The sequence below is a fragment of the Nelumbo nucifera genome, chromosome 5 (genome assembly GCF_055504915.1).
Source record: "Nelumbo nucifera cultivar China Antique chromosome 5, China Antique-T2T, whole genome shotgun sequence".
Lineage (NCBI taxonomy): Eukaryota > Viridiplantae > Streptophyta > Magnoliopsida > Proteales > Nelumbonaceae > Nelumbo > Nelumbo nucifera.
The window spans coordinates 31890216-31906633 of NC_142653.1; the positions used below are offsets into that span (position 1 = coordinate 31890216).

The 16418-nt window shown below is 36.2% G+C and overlaps 1 protein-coding gene across 1 annotated transcript; it reads right to left on the reverse strand.

Annotated features, from left to right (window-relative positions):
- Positions 1-8023: 8023 nt before the first annotated feature.
- LOC104599983 (cationic peroxidase 1-like) lies at positions 8024-10580 on the reverse strand. The gene is made up of 4 exons (XM_010262759.3): positions 10269-10580; positions 9610-9801; positions 8817-8982; positions 8024-8689 (listed from the first exon to the last, which is right to left on the reverse strand). Exons 1-4 carry the CDS (start codon positions 10476-10478, stop codon positions 8304-8306), a joined length of 954 nt encoding a protein of 317 aa, XP_010261061.1. The 5' UTR covers positions 10479-10580; the 3' UTR covers positions 8024-8303.
- Between the last annotated feature and the right edge of the window lie 5838 nt (positions 10581-16418).

Consider the following 16418-nt stretch of genomic DNA (forward strand, 5'->3'; position numbering starts at 1 on the left):
TCAACTCGTAAAATGAATGTAGTATATAGAGAATGAATGAATGCTGAGAGTAAAACATGCAGAGTATACATAGATTTTCTAATGCAATAGAAAGAGGTGGTGGTTCTTTTGAGAGACACCATTAAAGGTTGTGACAAATAAATGCTAAGTCAAGACCAACAGTTTTGATTAGAAAGAACAAAATGAATAGTCACTTGTTTGAATTTGAAATTAAAACAAGTTTAAAATAAAAGACACAACTGTTTGAATTAAAAAAAAAGCCAGTAAAAAAAGTAGGCTGGTAACCCACACCCACTCTCAAGCCTGGCTTAGCTTGGCACACGCATGTGAAATAAAATCCCCAACTACCCCAAGCCATGAGACCATATGTATATGTACCCCATTTGGGTCCCCATAAGAGAAGTGCCAACTCCTAGTAATAAGCTTAACACTTCCCTGGTAATTTTCCAATGTGGGATTCAAGCAAAAGCAAACTAGGAGATTCAAAAGTTATGCTCAAAAAAGGAGGGAAACAAACTTTTCAAATTTTTGGCAAAGGTAAAACTGTCAAAGCTTATGTCAGCATGTAACTTATGTGGGTGTGTGCAAATAAGGACAAAAGACAAAAGGTAGAAAGTTAAAATGACAAAACTAACCTTATTAAACTTTTGAATCACACTTCAAATAAAATTACAACACCTCATAGCCACATCCCACCATAACATGCAAGTACAAGAGATGTTCTCAATGTGAGGCCGGTACATGTTGTGAGGTCAGTGTGAGAAGCACTCTGTCAGGAGCAGATCCAGACTCGCACCATTTTGTTCTGGCTAATGTGGCACTATAACCTGCTTGGGGATTGCTCCACTGCAACGTAAGTGACTAAGGTTTAAATTTTGGAAATAGCCTTTCTACAAATGACTAATGTTGCGTATATATTTCCCTCCCTAGACCCTTTATTGGTAGAACTCTCATGCACTGGCTGAAAAAAGTCACATATAATGGGTTACATAATCGATCATGGGTGAACATGCCAAATTTACTGATGTGGCCGGGTCCCATGTGTTCACAACAGATCTAGGTTGCTGATGTGGCTAAACCTAGCAACATTACAATCTCTTATTATTGTATTCAATCAGTTGATTCGTTGACCTAGCAAATTTTTTTCTTATAGCCTTGAATTTCAGTGGCTTAATACCACTTGAGTCATCATCATAAAATAGAAGGTCAAGAGGCAAGAGATCGTCCAACCCATTATTAGTAAGTGGCTTGTTACAAAAATGTGTTTTAACAAATTAAAACTAAAATTTGCTTATTTTGAACAAAGATAAAAATGCCAACCACTAGAGATTTGTTAATAAAGATTTTGTCCTCACCATACAACGAGGACAAATTACCAAATAGGGTAAAACTTCAATCACAAAAACAATTATAGACAATATCTTTTCATATTTATTATTACTTGTATATACATGATTAAATCATCATCTAAGCATCGTTTCAACCATATGGGGTTGGTTACATGAACCCTGTTTCGCCATTCTATTTTATTAATTGTCATATCCATTGTTAAATTATGAACACTTAAATCATTTCTTATTACTTCCACCCAAATCCTTTTTCTTCTATTTTGGAAGGAGTACAAATACAAATATGTGTAGTGCAAAAGCATACAAAATAATACAAAATACAAAATTTTGTACTCTACATATTTGTATTTATACTCCTTCCTAAGGCTCAGTTTGGAAAGAATACAAATGCAAAAATATACAGTACAAATACATACAAAATGATATAAAATACAAGGCTTTGCACTCTACTTAGTTGTATTGGTATTCATTCCAATCTTCAAAGTCTCATTCTTTTTAAATGAGTATAGATATTAATCAACCCAACACACTTTAGTTATTAAGGAGCCTGCAATGTTTATTATTTTTTCCTTTGGATCAGCAAATAAAAAATAATTAAAACTCAATGAAAAATCAGAAAAAAATTGTCATGGTGCCAAATGTTACTCAACTATCTTCAAGGGCGAACTTGGGGCTAGGTCTTTAGACTATACCATTCAAATTCTCGTAAAAGTTAAGCCCAAACACAGATGAGTCCAACAAAATATGTTCCAACACCCTACCAACAATATCTGACACCGCCCATTTCATACATGAAGGGCCCCACTTTTATGGTAGGCCCCAATTTTGTAGGGAGATGTATGGTGTCAAATCAAGTTGGTAGGGTATAGAAATTTGTTTTGTTGGTAGGTGATCCTAATTCAACACAGCCAATGAATAGGTCTACATCTCATGATTAGATATAAATATAACATGCGCAGCCCTATTCCCTTACATACTCACATATGTAAATTCTAAGAAGTCAAACTTGTATAAATGGATAGCAATATGGTCTAAACAACCTCATGACACATTAGAACACTTTCCATTAATTGCACATACAGCTATCTTAGGGTCCAACTCCACTATTATTTGCTTTTAACCATTATAGATAGCAAATTTCAAACATTTAACAAAGGCAAACATCTATTATTAAAAGTACGAATAGGGTGTAGAACTTTTTTTGACTAAAATGCCCATATTTATGTATTTATTCCATCTCTAATTATAAGGGTTGAAAATGCAATTTCAATTAATGATTTTCACCTCATTTAATGTCATGTCATTAAGCCTTATATTTAAGATATTAACTCCTATTCTCTCTTATTAAATCCTACTAAGTTATTTTTTACTAATAAATGCTACTAATTAGATCTATGTCAAATGCTTTGCTTTTAATGATATAAACCCACACTCAAAAACAAAACCATGCTTTATCAAAGTGATGACTAAACAATTCAACTATCCGAATTAGCTTGATCAACGCATGAAATCATAGTTAGATAATAAAATTTGTAAATAGAAATAAATATATAAAATTGCAAAAATGTAAAGAAAATTAGACATATTAACGATATTTTTATTAATCAAATTAAAAAAATAAGTGTAATAAACAAGAATTGTTTTTATTAATGATGAAAATGAAATACATAATCTAAAACTAACAAAAAATGAAATTGTTTTCCTGTTTGGTGGAAATCAATAGTTCAACTTTTGGGTCAAATGCATTAACCTTTAATGTCAAAATTAATTAATAACAATTAATAAAATACAAAACACACAAATGAAAAAAGTACATAAGTTTTACAAAAAAAACTAGTATAAATAACAAAATTATTTTTACACACATAGAAATTAAAAATTATAGAAAAAATTGAATACATTTATAATTCTATATTTACATTACTATTAAAAATATGAATAAGATTGTGAAACTTTCTTTTGACTAAAATACCCATTTTTTGAATTTAATTCCTATTTAATTTTGAGGTTTAAAATGCAATTTGAGCTACAACTTTTCACCCCATCCAATTCCCTCTTTTTAAATCTTACATTTTTTTTTTATAAATGAACAAAAAATGATGCACTAAGAAGATAAAACATTACAAAAAGAAAAGTCAAACCAATATGGTGGACTTGTTAGTGATACCCAGATGTTTACGTAATTGGATTTGGATTTTGCAATATGCATCCGATTAATAATAAAAAACAAAAAAATATATAAAATAAAAAATACATTAATTTTATAGAAAAATTTAGATACATTATTATTATCATTATCATCATTCAGAATTGCCACATGCTACTTACTAGTTTACAAAAATACCTAATGGAGGGAATTTCCAAACTGCACTCCAAGGATTTTTCATCCACAAAAAACATCAAAATCATTAGTTTCTCCATTACAACGAGGCATAATCCAAAATAGATATTATATTTTCCCTTGAAAATCTTGTGAATTCCTAACCATAAAAAATATAATAAAAAGAAATAGCAAAAAAATCCTAATCATCACCCCATTTACTTGTAAGCTTTGTATAACTCGTACAAAAATACCCACTAATGAATAATGAGGAAAGTTTGTAACCCTGATAATCCAAATTGAGTTAGACAAAACATGACATAGTGGGAAGCACATGTAGAACGGTACACTATCATCTTAAAGAAAAGGATAAATTGTTGAAACCTCCCTTGAACCTTTTTGACATAATTGCAAGTAGATCCCCTCTATTAGAATACTTTAAAAAGAGGCACGAAAATACCCAAAATACCTAGGCAATTACTTTTGACCAAAATATTTACTTTTCAAATTTTCTCTTCATATGAGTCGCTGGCCCAAACCCTTCCAGTCTCTTTTCTGCAATTGATTTGTTTTCCAAAAATTCCCTTCATATCAATTGCTCAGAGGTAAAGTTGCAACCTTTTTTTTTGTTGTTTATAAAGTTTGATTTTCTATTTTTTGTTTTGTAGAAACCAGCCTCAATAGTAATAGCATGGCTATTTTGGACATTTTTATGCCTCTTGTTAGAGGATCTCAACAAAGGGGGTCTATTTGCAGTTGTGTCAAAAAGTTGAGGGGATGTAATTGCAATTACCAAACTTTGGGGGAGGTTTCAGCAATGGTCAAAAGCTTTAGGGGAGGTTTCAACAACTTCTCCTAAAGAGAAAGCCTAGGATCACTACAAGAAAAATGGACTAAGCTGGTAGTCTCAAAACCGCCGGCATAGGCCTAAAGACCACTAGCTTAGATATAAGTTGGTGATCATATGCCCGCTGCCTAAGCCGGTGTCGCCTTAGATCAAGACCGCCACCTTTGCTTCCTGGTCCGAGGCGGTTCAAAGTTATCAAAAGTGGCGGTTTTTCCATGACCGCTAGCTTAGCCTGGTTAAGATGGCGGTCCAAACCGCTGCCTTAGGTGCCATATGACCACCGGCTCAGTGATTGTAAAACATCCCGCCCTTTTTATAACCTTTGGTTTTGTTAGACATTGGCCGCCACCTTAGGCTTTATCTGGCCCATCGATCCACAAGGAGAAGAAGGGAAGAGAAAAGCAAAAGAAAATTTTGTTCAATTCATTGAATTTGGGCTTGCACAAATGCTCTATTTATGGGAAAAGCTTAACAAATAGTTAGATTACTAAAAATAGTAAAACTCCTAATCGGATTCAAACTTTTCAAAACATCTTATTCTATTGAAAAAAAAAAAGAATTACTAATCAAACTCAGGAATTAAAATATGCTAAAGCAATAAAGATATACAATCTCATATAAAGGGAAAGCTTTTAGAAAAAAAAAATATTTGTAAGCAAAAGAACAAGGGAATTTGGGCCTGAAAAATGTAAATGAATACAAAGGATTTGCCAACGTTAAAATGATTGTTTTGACATATAATATGTAAAAAATGAATGCCTTGATAAAAAATTATAGCCGTTGAAGTTCCAATGCCTATTTTAGCCTCTTTTTCTTTTTGGCTTCCATAAACCTTTGACCAACAACTTGTTCTACATTTTTATTTAAGGAGCAACTTGTTTTACATCAAAATAACTGCCATAACTTGACAAAATCAGAAAATATGCTTCACAAACTCAACCTTTTATAAGCATCCACAAAAATATTGTAATTTAGTTCTCAAATATGTTTAGGCTGCATTTGGCATTCCTTATTTTAAGGACTTATCTCCTTTTTGCAGTTAAAATGCCTCTATGAACATTGAATTTGTTATGGGCGCGGGCGTAGGATCTCGTCACGGGTTGGTCCACAGGGAGAAAGCCCTGCTTTCCCTTGTGCCTTCCCTTGCGTGCAGACCCTATTGTGGGAAACCGAATGGGTGATTTGTCCAAGAGACCACCCGAACTCTCCGAATGGGTGATTTGTCCAAGAGACCACCCGAACTCTCCTCACTCTCTTTCTTGACTGGAAAACTGAATGCCTTTATTTCAACTCATAGCTCCTTAAATAGGAGATTACAAAAGGGGGTTCCTTGTTGGATTCGACTAAGCTAGGGTAATCCCTATCAAACTCAAATTTCTACTTCTAAATAAATTACCTACTTGTAATGGTAACACAATTCCTACTTCTAGTGGCAACATAACTCTTACTAAGAAGATAAGATAAGATAAGGATAAGGGATGAGGGATAATGCAGCTGGCGGCGAATTGGCTAGAGTGGCAAGGTAAGTGGGCCCCTGGTGAGCTGTCGTGTGGGCCCCCCTTATTGCTGCTGCCGTGTGGTGCGTGCTGCTGCCTAGTATTGCTGCCGCACGATGCGTGCTGCACGCTGCCGGGCAGTGCGTGCTGCTACCTATGAGTGTGTCTACTGCTTTTGTGTTTGCAACAGAATTTCTAACTACGAAACAGAGATAAGTCCTTAAAATAAGAAATGCCAAATGCAGCCTTAAGAGATTTATCATCTGATTGGCCGGTAATACAGTTCTCCTATTTTTCATAAATTATAATAAGCTTCCTTTGCAAATACATACTATCAAATTGCCCATCGGCCTTCCTCAACGTTTTCTTTTCTTTAATTTGAAAAAAAAAATAAAATTCTAGACAGATTTATCACTCCAAGGAAAGAGAAAGAAAAAAAAAAACTTCAACACACAATCTGGGGGATAAGGTTGATGTGGCATGTACAAAGGGGTCCCTGACGGGTCCAATCAACCATTGGACTTGGAGACCAAAAACTTATTTCACTCTTTTCAGTCTACAGAACTCATGGTTATAAGTCGGAGTTTCAATGTTCCTGCACATTAGGCTGCACGATTGAGCAAAAATATTATGCAGGATCACTTCTGTTGAATCATTATCCTCCAGATACAGCAGATGTAAAGGACTAGGTAATCTGTTTTCCTAGCTAATATAATGTTTTTATCTTTGGGCTAGATTGGGTTTAGCACCAATGATAAGGGCTATAGCCTATGGGCTTGAACAGGGCTTTGGGCCTATAACATTAAGAACATTGTATTTAATATCTATAATATTTTATATTATATTAACATATAATATATAGGAAATATATGTCATAATTTATATATTATGGACTTGGGTTGGTGCAAGAAACTTGTTGAGGGTTGTTGCTTTAGTCCAAGAGCTCCAATGTTCAGTTGGCTCATTACTGGGCTATACATGATCTATTGTCTCCGGGACCCTTGCCTTCTACGAATTCATCTTCTCTTCTTCAAGGTCTTACACAACAACCCCCGCAACACCCATGGTTAAAATTAATGTAGATGGATATAGCTCGGGCTTGTTAATGTTGATAAGGCCGACCTAGAGTTAGTTGAAGCTATGGCTTTTAAGGAGATGCAAATAGATTTGCATCGATGTAAAACTATAGTAGTGCAAATTATTTGAATGTAATTTCTGACCTATTTTTGTTTCAAATTTTATCTTATTTTGTTTGATTGTAGTACAAATGAAATAAATTTAGGCATGAAGCAAAATAAAGTAAAACCCAAAATAAAATTAAATGAAAATTTGCATTTTCTTCATTTGCACTCCCATGCCTTTGTACTAGTGCAAATAAAATTGCACTGCAACGAAACACAGCCTCAAGAACTGATGCAAAATTTATATAGCCTTCCTCTTATCTCAATTATTTTTCATATAAAAAGTGGGGATCACATTATCTTGCTTCCTATCTTATTGTCCCAAACAAATAATCCTCCTCCTACCTTTATTACCTTTCATATAAAGCGGGGACTACGTCATCTTACTTCTCACAAATTAAGTAATACAAAGTCAAATTCAAACCAAAAGCAATAATCTATATTTAGCCTATTTGCATCCCATCTATGTACACCAATGCAAATGAAATTTCAACTGCAAGCAAATGGAGCCTTAGGTCTACATCAACCCTAAGGCCTAAACCTCACTTTTTGTATCAGTGGTTGTTAATTAATATGCATTTAAATTCTTTAATATGAAAATTTCCCATTAAAAGTAGTACTCCTTTGGTCCTTTGTGTTGAAATTTGTGCCATGAACATAGAGAGAGAAAGAGAGAAGATGATCATGGTAATCCTTTAGAGTTCGAACTAATTTGCCAAATGGAAAATTTATTGTTGGGTTGTTCAGGAAGCTCACTAATGACTGAACCACCCAACAAAGCAAACCACTTGCATACATATGTCGCAAAACAAAGTGATAAGATTCAACAATTGCTTTCCACTACTACACAGAGGGTAGCCAATATTCTTGATAATTAACTCTTTGAGTTACATAATAACCACTCACATCAATCCAGTAGACAAAATTCTTTGAGGGAAACACTTCCTTGGAGGCATGAAGCAAAACACACACACACACACATCCTTGTAGACAATTTTGGTGATCCAACAACTCTTTATCTTTTGTAGAGTAGGCTGGTTTTATTGGCTTACATACTTAGATAATATAACCCAAAAGAGAGCCAACCTTGTAGCAGAAGAACTGACTTAATCAGTTGACCTTCCTGCAATTGTTTCGGATCTGGCCGCTGGTGCCGGTCAGTGGGCTAAGGTTCCCCATCTTGATCATGGCGTTGCCAAAATCAGATAGGAAAGTTGCAGAGTTGGAGCTGTAAGCTCTGACTTGAGCATCAGTGGAGCCACCACTGAAGAGCTGTTGGTCCGAGTGTAACAGGCCTCTGTTGTTCAACAAGTTAGTGAAGTAAGCGTTATCAAAAACTGTAGAAGTGGAGGCATCAAGCCCAGCAAGATTGTTGTCGCCTCCTGAGCTTGGACAGTTTGCCTTCAGCGATGTCGCATATGCAGAGTTAATGTTGGTCTCATTGTAGATACGGGACCGAAATATTGTGCACCTGGCCTGACCTATTGTGTGAGATCCTTTAACAATGAAAGGATACCCAGGAACCAAGGAACAGAGTTCAGTTCATTTTGGCCATTTAGTTAACACATAGTGCTCATAAGAATGAGTTGCGGACTAGCAGTGCAAAGAAAATCAATGGGTTACCTGATAAAGCCACCAATTCTTTAGCAGTAAAGCCCTTGTTTGAGAAGGCAGATAGCAGAGCACTGAGATCCGAGAATGGAGATGGGAGGTTGTTATTAGCTGCATTTAAGCTTGCTGTGGTTGAATCTCTTCTACCTAACTGCACTGTCCATGAGCTTCCACCCAACTGTAAGGACAAGAAGAAAGAATCAAATTATAACCCTGATCAAGTCACCCCCACACCAATGGGAAAAAGCTGTGCAGTAGTGAAAATAGTCAGGCCCATCTCAGTCAGGCCTGGCTGAGACTTAATACTCATGGCCCATCTCAACAACCTTGTGTGACATGAGAACTGAGGCCCACCCCTGCGGCCGGGTTTCGCTGCAATGGCAATGGCTTGCCCCCTCTTCTAAACTATGTTGTTGAAATTTGAATACAACAGAGAAGAGATATTGGGCCCGTTATGTCTTGATACGCTGCAGCAGGTTGGCACGTAGGACCCACGTGTAGGGAGATGACGTGGTGTATCATGATGGGCCCAGAACTATTACGAGTAGAACTGTAGACGACTCCTACTGTAAATTTGCTGCTCTCTAGGCTCTAGCTAGTACATAGTCCACAGATATATCAGTGTGGATCTTTGCTCAAAGTCTAGCTGCTTGTGAAGGTGCAATAATGGCTCAACACTAACAGAGATCATTGGTCTATTGACATCATCAATTAATGAAAGAGGTTACTGAGTAGAACCATGGATAGAACTAATGTGCTTAGATTTAGTTTGAATGGGGGAAGCCAAAAGTTTAATATTGCTTACAGCAACGACAGAGTCCCGAGCAGCTACTGCCAGAATGTCTGCACAAGAAACGACTCCAGGGCAGGCGCTTTCCAGTTGAGATTTAATGGTATCGACCACATCAAACCCTCTCACTGAATTTGCATTAGGAGCAGCTGTCTTCTCCCCAGTGAAGGTCGAATTATCATCCAACAGAATAGATGCATCACACCCCTGTTTAACACAGACAGATATATTCTTGTCAAATTAACAGTCTTTTCTATTCTTTCCCATTAACATATATACCAAGTAATTTTTATGAGTTATGACCACAGTATCACACAGACATGTATTGACAACATTCTACCAATATCCCAATATCCTCAACCTCCAAAGTAGAAAGCTGGATACAAAGAAATGAAGAGGACAGACTTTCAGAAATGGCTTCTCATCGGTGGAGGCCACATCACATGATGGCCATCTATATATAGGCTTAAACTTGGTATATGTAAGGAGCTGAGTTCAACCTGATAGCTCTAGATAGAGCACAAGGGTCAGGTAGAATATAGAAGTTCAACCCTTAGCTCAACTGGGTTTCAACTCTGAGCTCTCTAACTTGAAGGTTCAACTATAAGTTACTGAAACAGAAAAAAAAAAAAAAGTTTACAACACAAATGGAGAAGTGGAGGAAGAGAACTTGCATTAACAAAGCAATCATGGAAGTGGAGCCGGAGCAAAGAGGCTCCCATGCGTCGCTCTCTAGCCACAGCAATGCTTACTGCAGACCTAATGATGGAAAGGGCTCTGGGGCACGATGAAGCATAGAAGTTGGGCGATAGCTGTGCAGAGGCCAACCCGATCAGAATCAGTAAGGTCAAGGAAAAGCTGCTGAACAAGTGAGAGGAAGCCATGAAGTTGAGAGATGAGATAGAACTACAACGTACAAAAAAGAAGTAAATAAAGGGGTTGGGTTGGCCGTTGGCTTGGCTACTTGTGGAGAACTTGTGCACTATGGACTACTCCATTTATAAGTTATAACAACTCGTGGTTGCAGGTCAAAGTCTCCATTCTTTCTACAAAAAATAAGAGATAAAAGAGCACAATTAAATGAAGCTTATGTTAAAGAATACACACTCTACAGAGATTGACGTGGATGACTTTGCTTTTGTGTTCACAGTCAATGGCGGTGCTGGTTGCGGCTTTTGTCCACTTCTCTCGTCTAATAAGCCAAACAGCTCTCAACTTCAGTGAGAAACTTCAGTGTTTGATTGTCCACCCACGCGGGTGTCCGACGCGGAAGAAGGTGGATTCCTTCAGTTTTTTATTTTTTACTTTTTTATTGTATTTGCAGAGTGGGAGAGAAGGGGACCAGGGATACATACAGACTACAATTAATGTGATGGGCTAGAGCTGATGGGTGGCCTTTCTAAAGTATGCATTATCTTCTTCAGTGATTTTTTCTTTGGTTCTTCCATATCAAAGCTATTATTATGAGGATTGGTGGAAAAACCCTACACTAGCAAAGGTTTTTTTTTAATGGATCGGTTTTGGGTTGGACCCCGTTCAAACCAATATCAATTTAGACGGATGGATGGACCAATAAGACATTAAATTGGACTAGTCCAGATTTAATGGTCTAAATTATTTATTGGATTGGGTTGGATTGAGCCAATATCTGGCCCATTGACAAAAGATAAGAATATAGATGTCAGCGGACCAGGTTCAAATTAAGACAAATTTGAACAGACTGTATGGTCTGACATTGAATTGGATCAGTCCAAAATATTCATTGGATTGGATTGGACCCAGTCCATCTATTGGTCCGTATATTGAATTAAAGTTGGTTTGATATTGAATTAAAGTTGGTTCAGAGGATCATGACATGCAATAACAACAATCAAAAGAGTCGATTGAAAGAAACCTAATTGGTCTCCGATATCTTTTTTTTTTTTTCATTTTGATAGGAGACATGTCCAGCAAATCCAACCACTACCTTGTATTTCAGTGGTATAAAAATGAAGAAATGGTTGAAATGTTGAATATAGAGCCATTGGCCGCTGCTCTCTCATGACAGATCGTGAGTTCAATCCGGCGGAATGGTAGGGATAGAAGAGGTAGCTAGCTAGCCAGATGTATCATCAATTAGCAGTATCATGTAATAATGGAGCCCAGAGGGCAGAGTTAGTCGGCCTGTGAGTGCGACCAGGTCTTCATCTAAAGAGCTGAACTTGGGGAAAAAGTCCAATACAAGTGGGGTAGGCAGGAGACTGAGTGCATGGCGCAAATCACAAAAGTGCAACCCTTTTTCTCTTATCATGAGCAATTAAATTTACTATTTAAATTAATTAAGTAGTAAATATTATATATATATGTACCAACATTTGTCAACTATGGATTTGATTAACATCATAAGTCAAGATCCAAAGACGGTGCTTAACTTATTAATTGTTTGTTTGTGAGCTAGTGAGGCCGGTCTCCCAATCATCTTTCTTTCTTTCTTGGGTGGGTGGGTCGGTTAGTTCTATTTTGGTCAACAGTGGCAACAGAGAAGGGCTTATCCAAGCCAAGAAAATATATATATTTAATGGTCGATTAGTTAGCCAAGCCTTTTTTGCAAAAGATTAGTTGAGGAGACCGGATGTGCTCTTCACTCGGGGCGCTTCACACCGACATTATACGTACATCCACCATGTATTGGGAATATTTATTGTATTTATAAATTATTATTTGAAGATATTTCCAATGCACGGTGGATAGGCGCCCTTGTGTGAGGAATCGATCCCGTTCCTAATTAGTTGAGGTCCATGGCCCATGGCATGTAGAGCCTGCATAGAACAGAGCTGCTAGCCAAGTTTGACCCTATCAATATTCCATATGGGATGATTGGAAATGGCAAGGAATAATAAACCCATATCCACAACATATAAGAAATAGCATAAAAAAGTCATTACCCAATATAGGTCCCAATTATCTAGGGTTAGATGTGCAGTTGGGATTCACCTGAGTTAATATTTTTTATACTGTTTCAGGTTCAGGCCTTTAGGCCGAGTCCATTCAGATTTTAATAAAAATACAATCTGAATTCGCTCAAATTGCACCTTCGTTTTTATCTATTTCTTTTCATCATTTCAATGATAGGTTGGGGTAAGATTTAAAATATCGATATAGGTCAATACGTCATTTGTTTGCTTTTATTTATTTATTTATTTTTTTACTTTTTTTTTAACTGGTCCAGAGGGATCGGTTTAAGGCTTATGTACCCCCTGAACCAGGTCACACCCCAAAACACCTTGAGGTAAAATGTACTTACTTTGCCAAGTGGCAGAATCCTATATATGGAACTGAAAGTTGCTGTACATATGAAGGGGATGATGTGGGGGAAACCTTCTACACTTGATGGCTGTTTTAGGGATTTTGTAACCAATAAAACGCCCTGTATAACTGTGTTAAGGGGGTCAACCATAAAACTCGTTGTGCCCCACCAGGCCACCACCACTTGTTTGGATAAACAAGATTTGTCCTTCTAAAAGGCTAAAAGTATAAAACAAAGTCTAGTGTTTTCTTTTTCCAAGAAAGTATAAAGAAATTCATTACATCAAAAAGTAATTACACTTGTTTCTACCCAGGAGGGTGTTTGTCACCGGAGTGTTTCACAATCGTTTCATTTTTATTGATATGTCATTCATGCCACGTCAGCAAATAAATGGAATCAGTTAGTAAATTGCATTCTGATGGTTCAAAAAAAAAAAAATTGCAATGATTAACTCCAGGATTTGAGAAAGGAGAGGTTTCTTAAAATACATCATATAATTGTCACTATAATATATTATAGTAATAAACCAAATCACAAACGCCCCATCAGCTTGCATCTCGTTTTTTTTTTTTTTTTTTGTGTGTTTCAAAAAAAGTCGGGTGAAATGAAACACTTGTGAATCAGAGACCATTTATGAAATGCTCTGATTGGTTGATACACACAGCAAAACAATAATAGATCTTTCGCCCATTTAAGTGGACTATAAAGCTCAATTTTAAGCTTTGTGCTTGTCTGGGAGCGCTGAAGTGTGGTGGCTTCTAGGGGTGATCATGGGCCAGGCCGGACTTTATCTTCATAACAATGGGTTTAGACTAGACCCAGCCCACATTATGGGCCTAAAAATATAAGCCTGGGCCGGGCTAAGCCAAGATTTTGAGCCTAATTGTTGTATTTCAGTTCTAAATTAAACAACTGCACTTTTTTTTTTCACTTATTGTTGTAAAGACTATACTAACCTATAAGAAACTTTAAACGTAATATCAAGATAAAAGCTTTTAACATAAAATAAATTAAATAATTATACCTTGTATTTTATAAGTTTCAATTGGTCATTAGTATGCTAAAAATGATAATTTTAACAAACCAATTCTTTTATTAACAAAAAATCAATCTAGAACCTATAATATCTATAAAAAAATAACCACCCATTGTCATGTAATATCCACAAAATAAGTTTAAACATCTCTATAAGGGGCTTCATCTTCCATTCAACTCCTACAAATAAAAAAATAAAAAAGATATTAGCAAACTAAGAAAATAGTTCAAATTAATGTAAATAAATAAGTAATAAAATATTGAAAATGGTTTTAATTTTACCCAAAACATGCAACCACTCTAAACTTCAGATTTATCTTCCTCAACGGAGTCTTCATCACTAGAAGATTTGTCCTTTGGTGAGAGAGAGAGATTGGGCGTGACAATGGTTTTGTGGAATCGGTGAGAAAGAGAGAGAGCCGAAAAGATTAGGGTTTAGTAATTTCTTTTTAATAATTTCTATGTTTTATTAAATACTAGATTAGAATTTGGTAAGATCTATGGCCGTAGGATTAAAATCTTTAATCTCCTAGAAATCTCTATTTAATATATAAAACATCAATTATCAAATATTTTTAAATAGCATATATACATAAAGATATATATTATTTATAAATATCCAGGCTGGGCCAGGCCTAAAAAATTAGGCCCAAGCCTGGCCCTAAATTTTGTGGGCCTGACGCAGGCCCAGGCCCAGGCCGAGTCTTAACAAAAAACCTAGGCTCAAGCCTGAATTTTCCGGGCCGGACTGAAATGATCACCCCTAATGCTCCTATAAGTTATGTTTGGTGAATACACATCCGGAGAACCCAACCAAATTGACAGTTAGTAAGTCATATATATAAAGGGCAGCCTCTTTGAATAGCTTATCTAAAACATTTCAAAGCAACTGAACCAGCTTATCTTCAACTCATTATGTTAGCTGAAAGACCTGGAAAGCATTGTCATTCAGCCAAAAAATTATTTGGTTTTATGCTGGTAAAGTGTAGTTTACTGGCTTCTTCAAAGTGGCTTAGTGAAAGCAGCTCATTCAAAGCTTCAGCCCTTCTAAACGGGACATTTCTCTCTTTTTTTTTTTGGCAACGGGACATTTCTCTCTTTCTTTTTTGGCAACGGGACATTTCTCTTTTGGAGCTTAAAATATTTTGGCTTTAGATTGTTAGGTTAGTAGAAGCAACTTTTACCAATAGCTCAAAACACTTGCTAATTGACATGCCAACAGAACTCTATAATCTACATGCATGTTTGTCACATCAAACACTTTCCACATGGCTAAAAGATATTGACATACCAAAATAACCTTTTTCAATGATATCCAAATATAGGCCATGAAATCAGCGTTCTATATAAAAACCGTAACTGAACCAGGATTTTCAACCATTCAGACCCGTCAGTGGTCCAAAATAAATAGCTTGATGCTTTTGAGTGGTTCACTATACAAATGGTCATCAATTCAAAAGATAAACCGTTGAACCAAACAAAAATGGTCCTGTGACTCCTGTCTGATCTCTGGCTCTTAAAATATTACTAATACCAAAATTGAAGAAAAGGCAAAAAAAGGAAAAACTAATCTATTTGAGATAACAATAGATGGCTTTTGAACCATTGATCTGGACAGTCAGATCATTTGGCCTGGGAATCGTCCAGGTAATCAGTTCCATTTTACCCTAAACCTGGTTTTTGGCCAAAAATCGTGCATTGAATCGGTCAATGATCCATTGAGTCTTTGACCTATTCAATGGTTTTAGCTATTTTTTATTTTAATTTTTTTTATCAGAACGGACCATTCATTTAAACCAGATAGTCAAACTATCAACCCAGAAATCAGTGGCCGCCAGAACGATTCTGATTCCGGATCGTTTTTTAAAACATTGTAATAATGTATAACCAAAACAAAATTAAATGCTAATTAAACAAATCACCTCTGGCGTTGCTAACATCAGAAAAGAAAGATGCAGAGTTGATGCTGTAAGCTCTCACTTGAAAATCAGTGGACCCACCATTGAAGAGCTGTTGGTCCGAGCGTAAGCATTGTCAAAAACTGTAGAAGTTGTGGTGTCAAGATTAGCCAGATTGTTGTCACCCCGGAAATCGGACAGTTGGACTTCAGGGATGCTGCAAATGAGGAGTCGATGTTGGTCTCGTTTACCTTCTTTGGTTTTCTTTTTTAATTCAATATCTGCAGATAAAGCCACCATTTCCTTAGCTCAGTTTGGAAGGAGTATAAATATAAATATATACAAAATAATATAAAATACAAGGTTGTGCACTCTACAAATTTACATTTGTACTAAACCCTTGTTTGCAAATGCAGATATAAGAGCACTGAGATCCGAGAATGGACCTAGGAGGTCATTATTAGCATCATTTAAGCTCGCTGTGGTTGAATCTCTTCTGCCTAACTAAACTGTCCATGAAGGGAAGAAGTACAGAGAAATCAAAATCACCAAAGTTCATTAGAAGAAGTTTTAGCAGGAACCATAGACAAAGAAGACAAAGGATT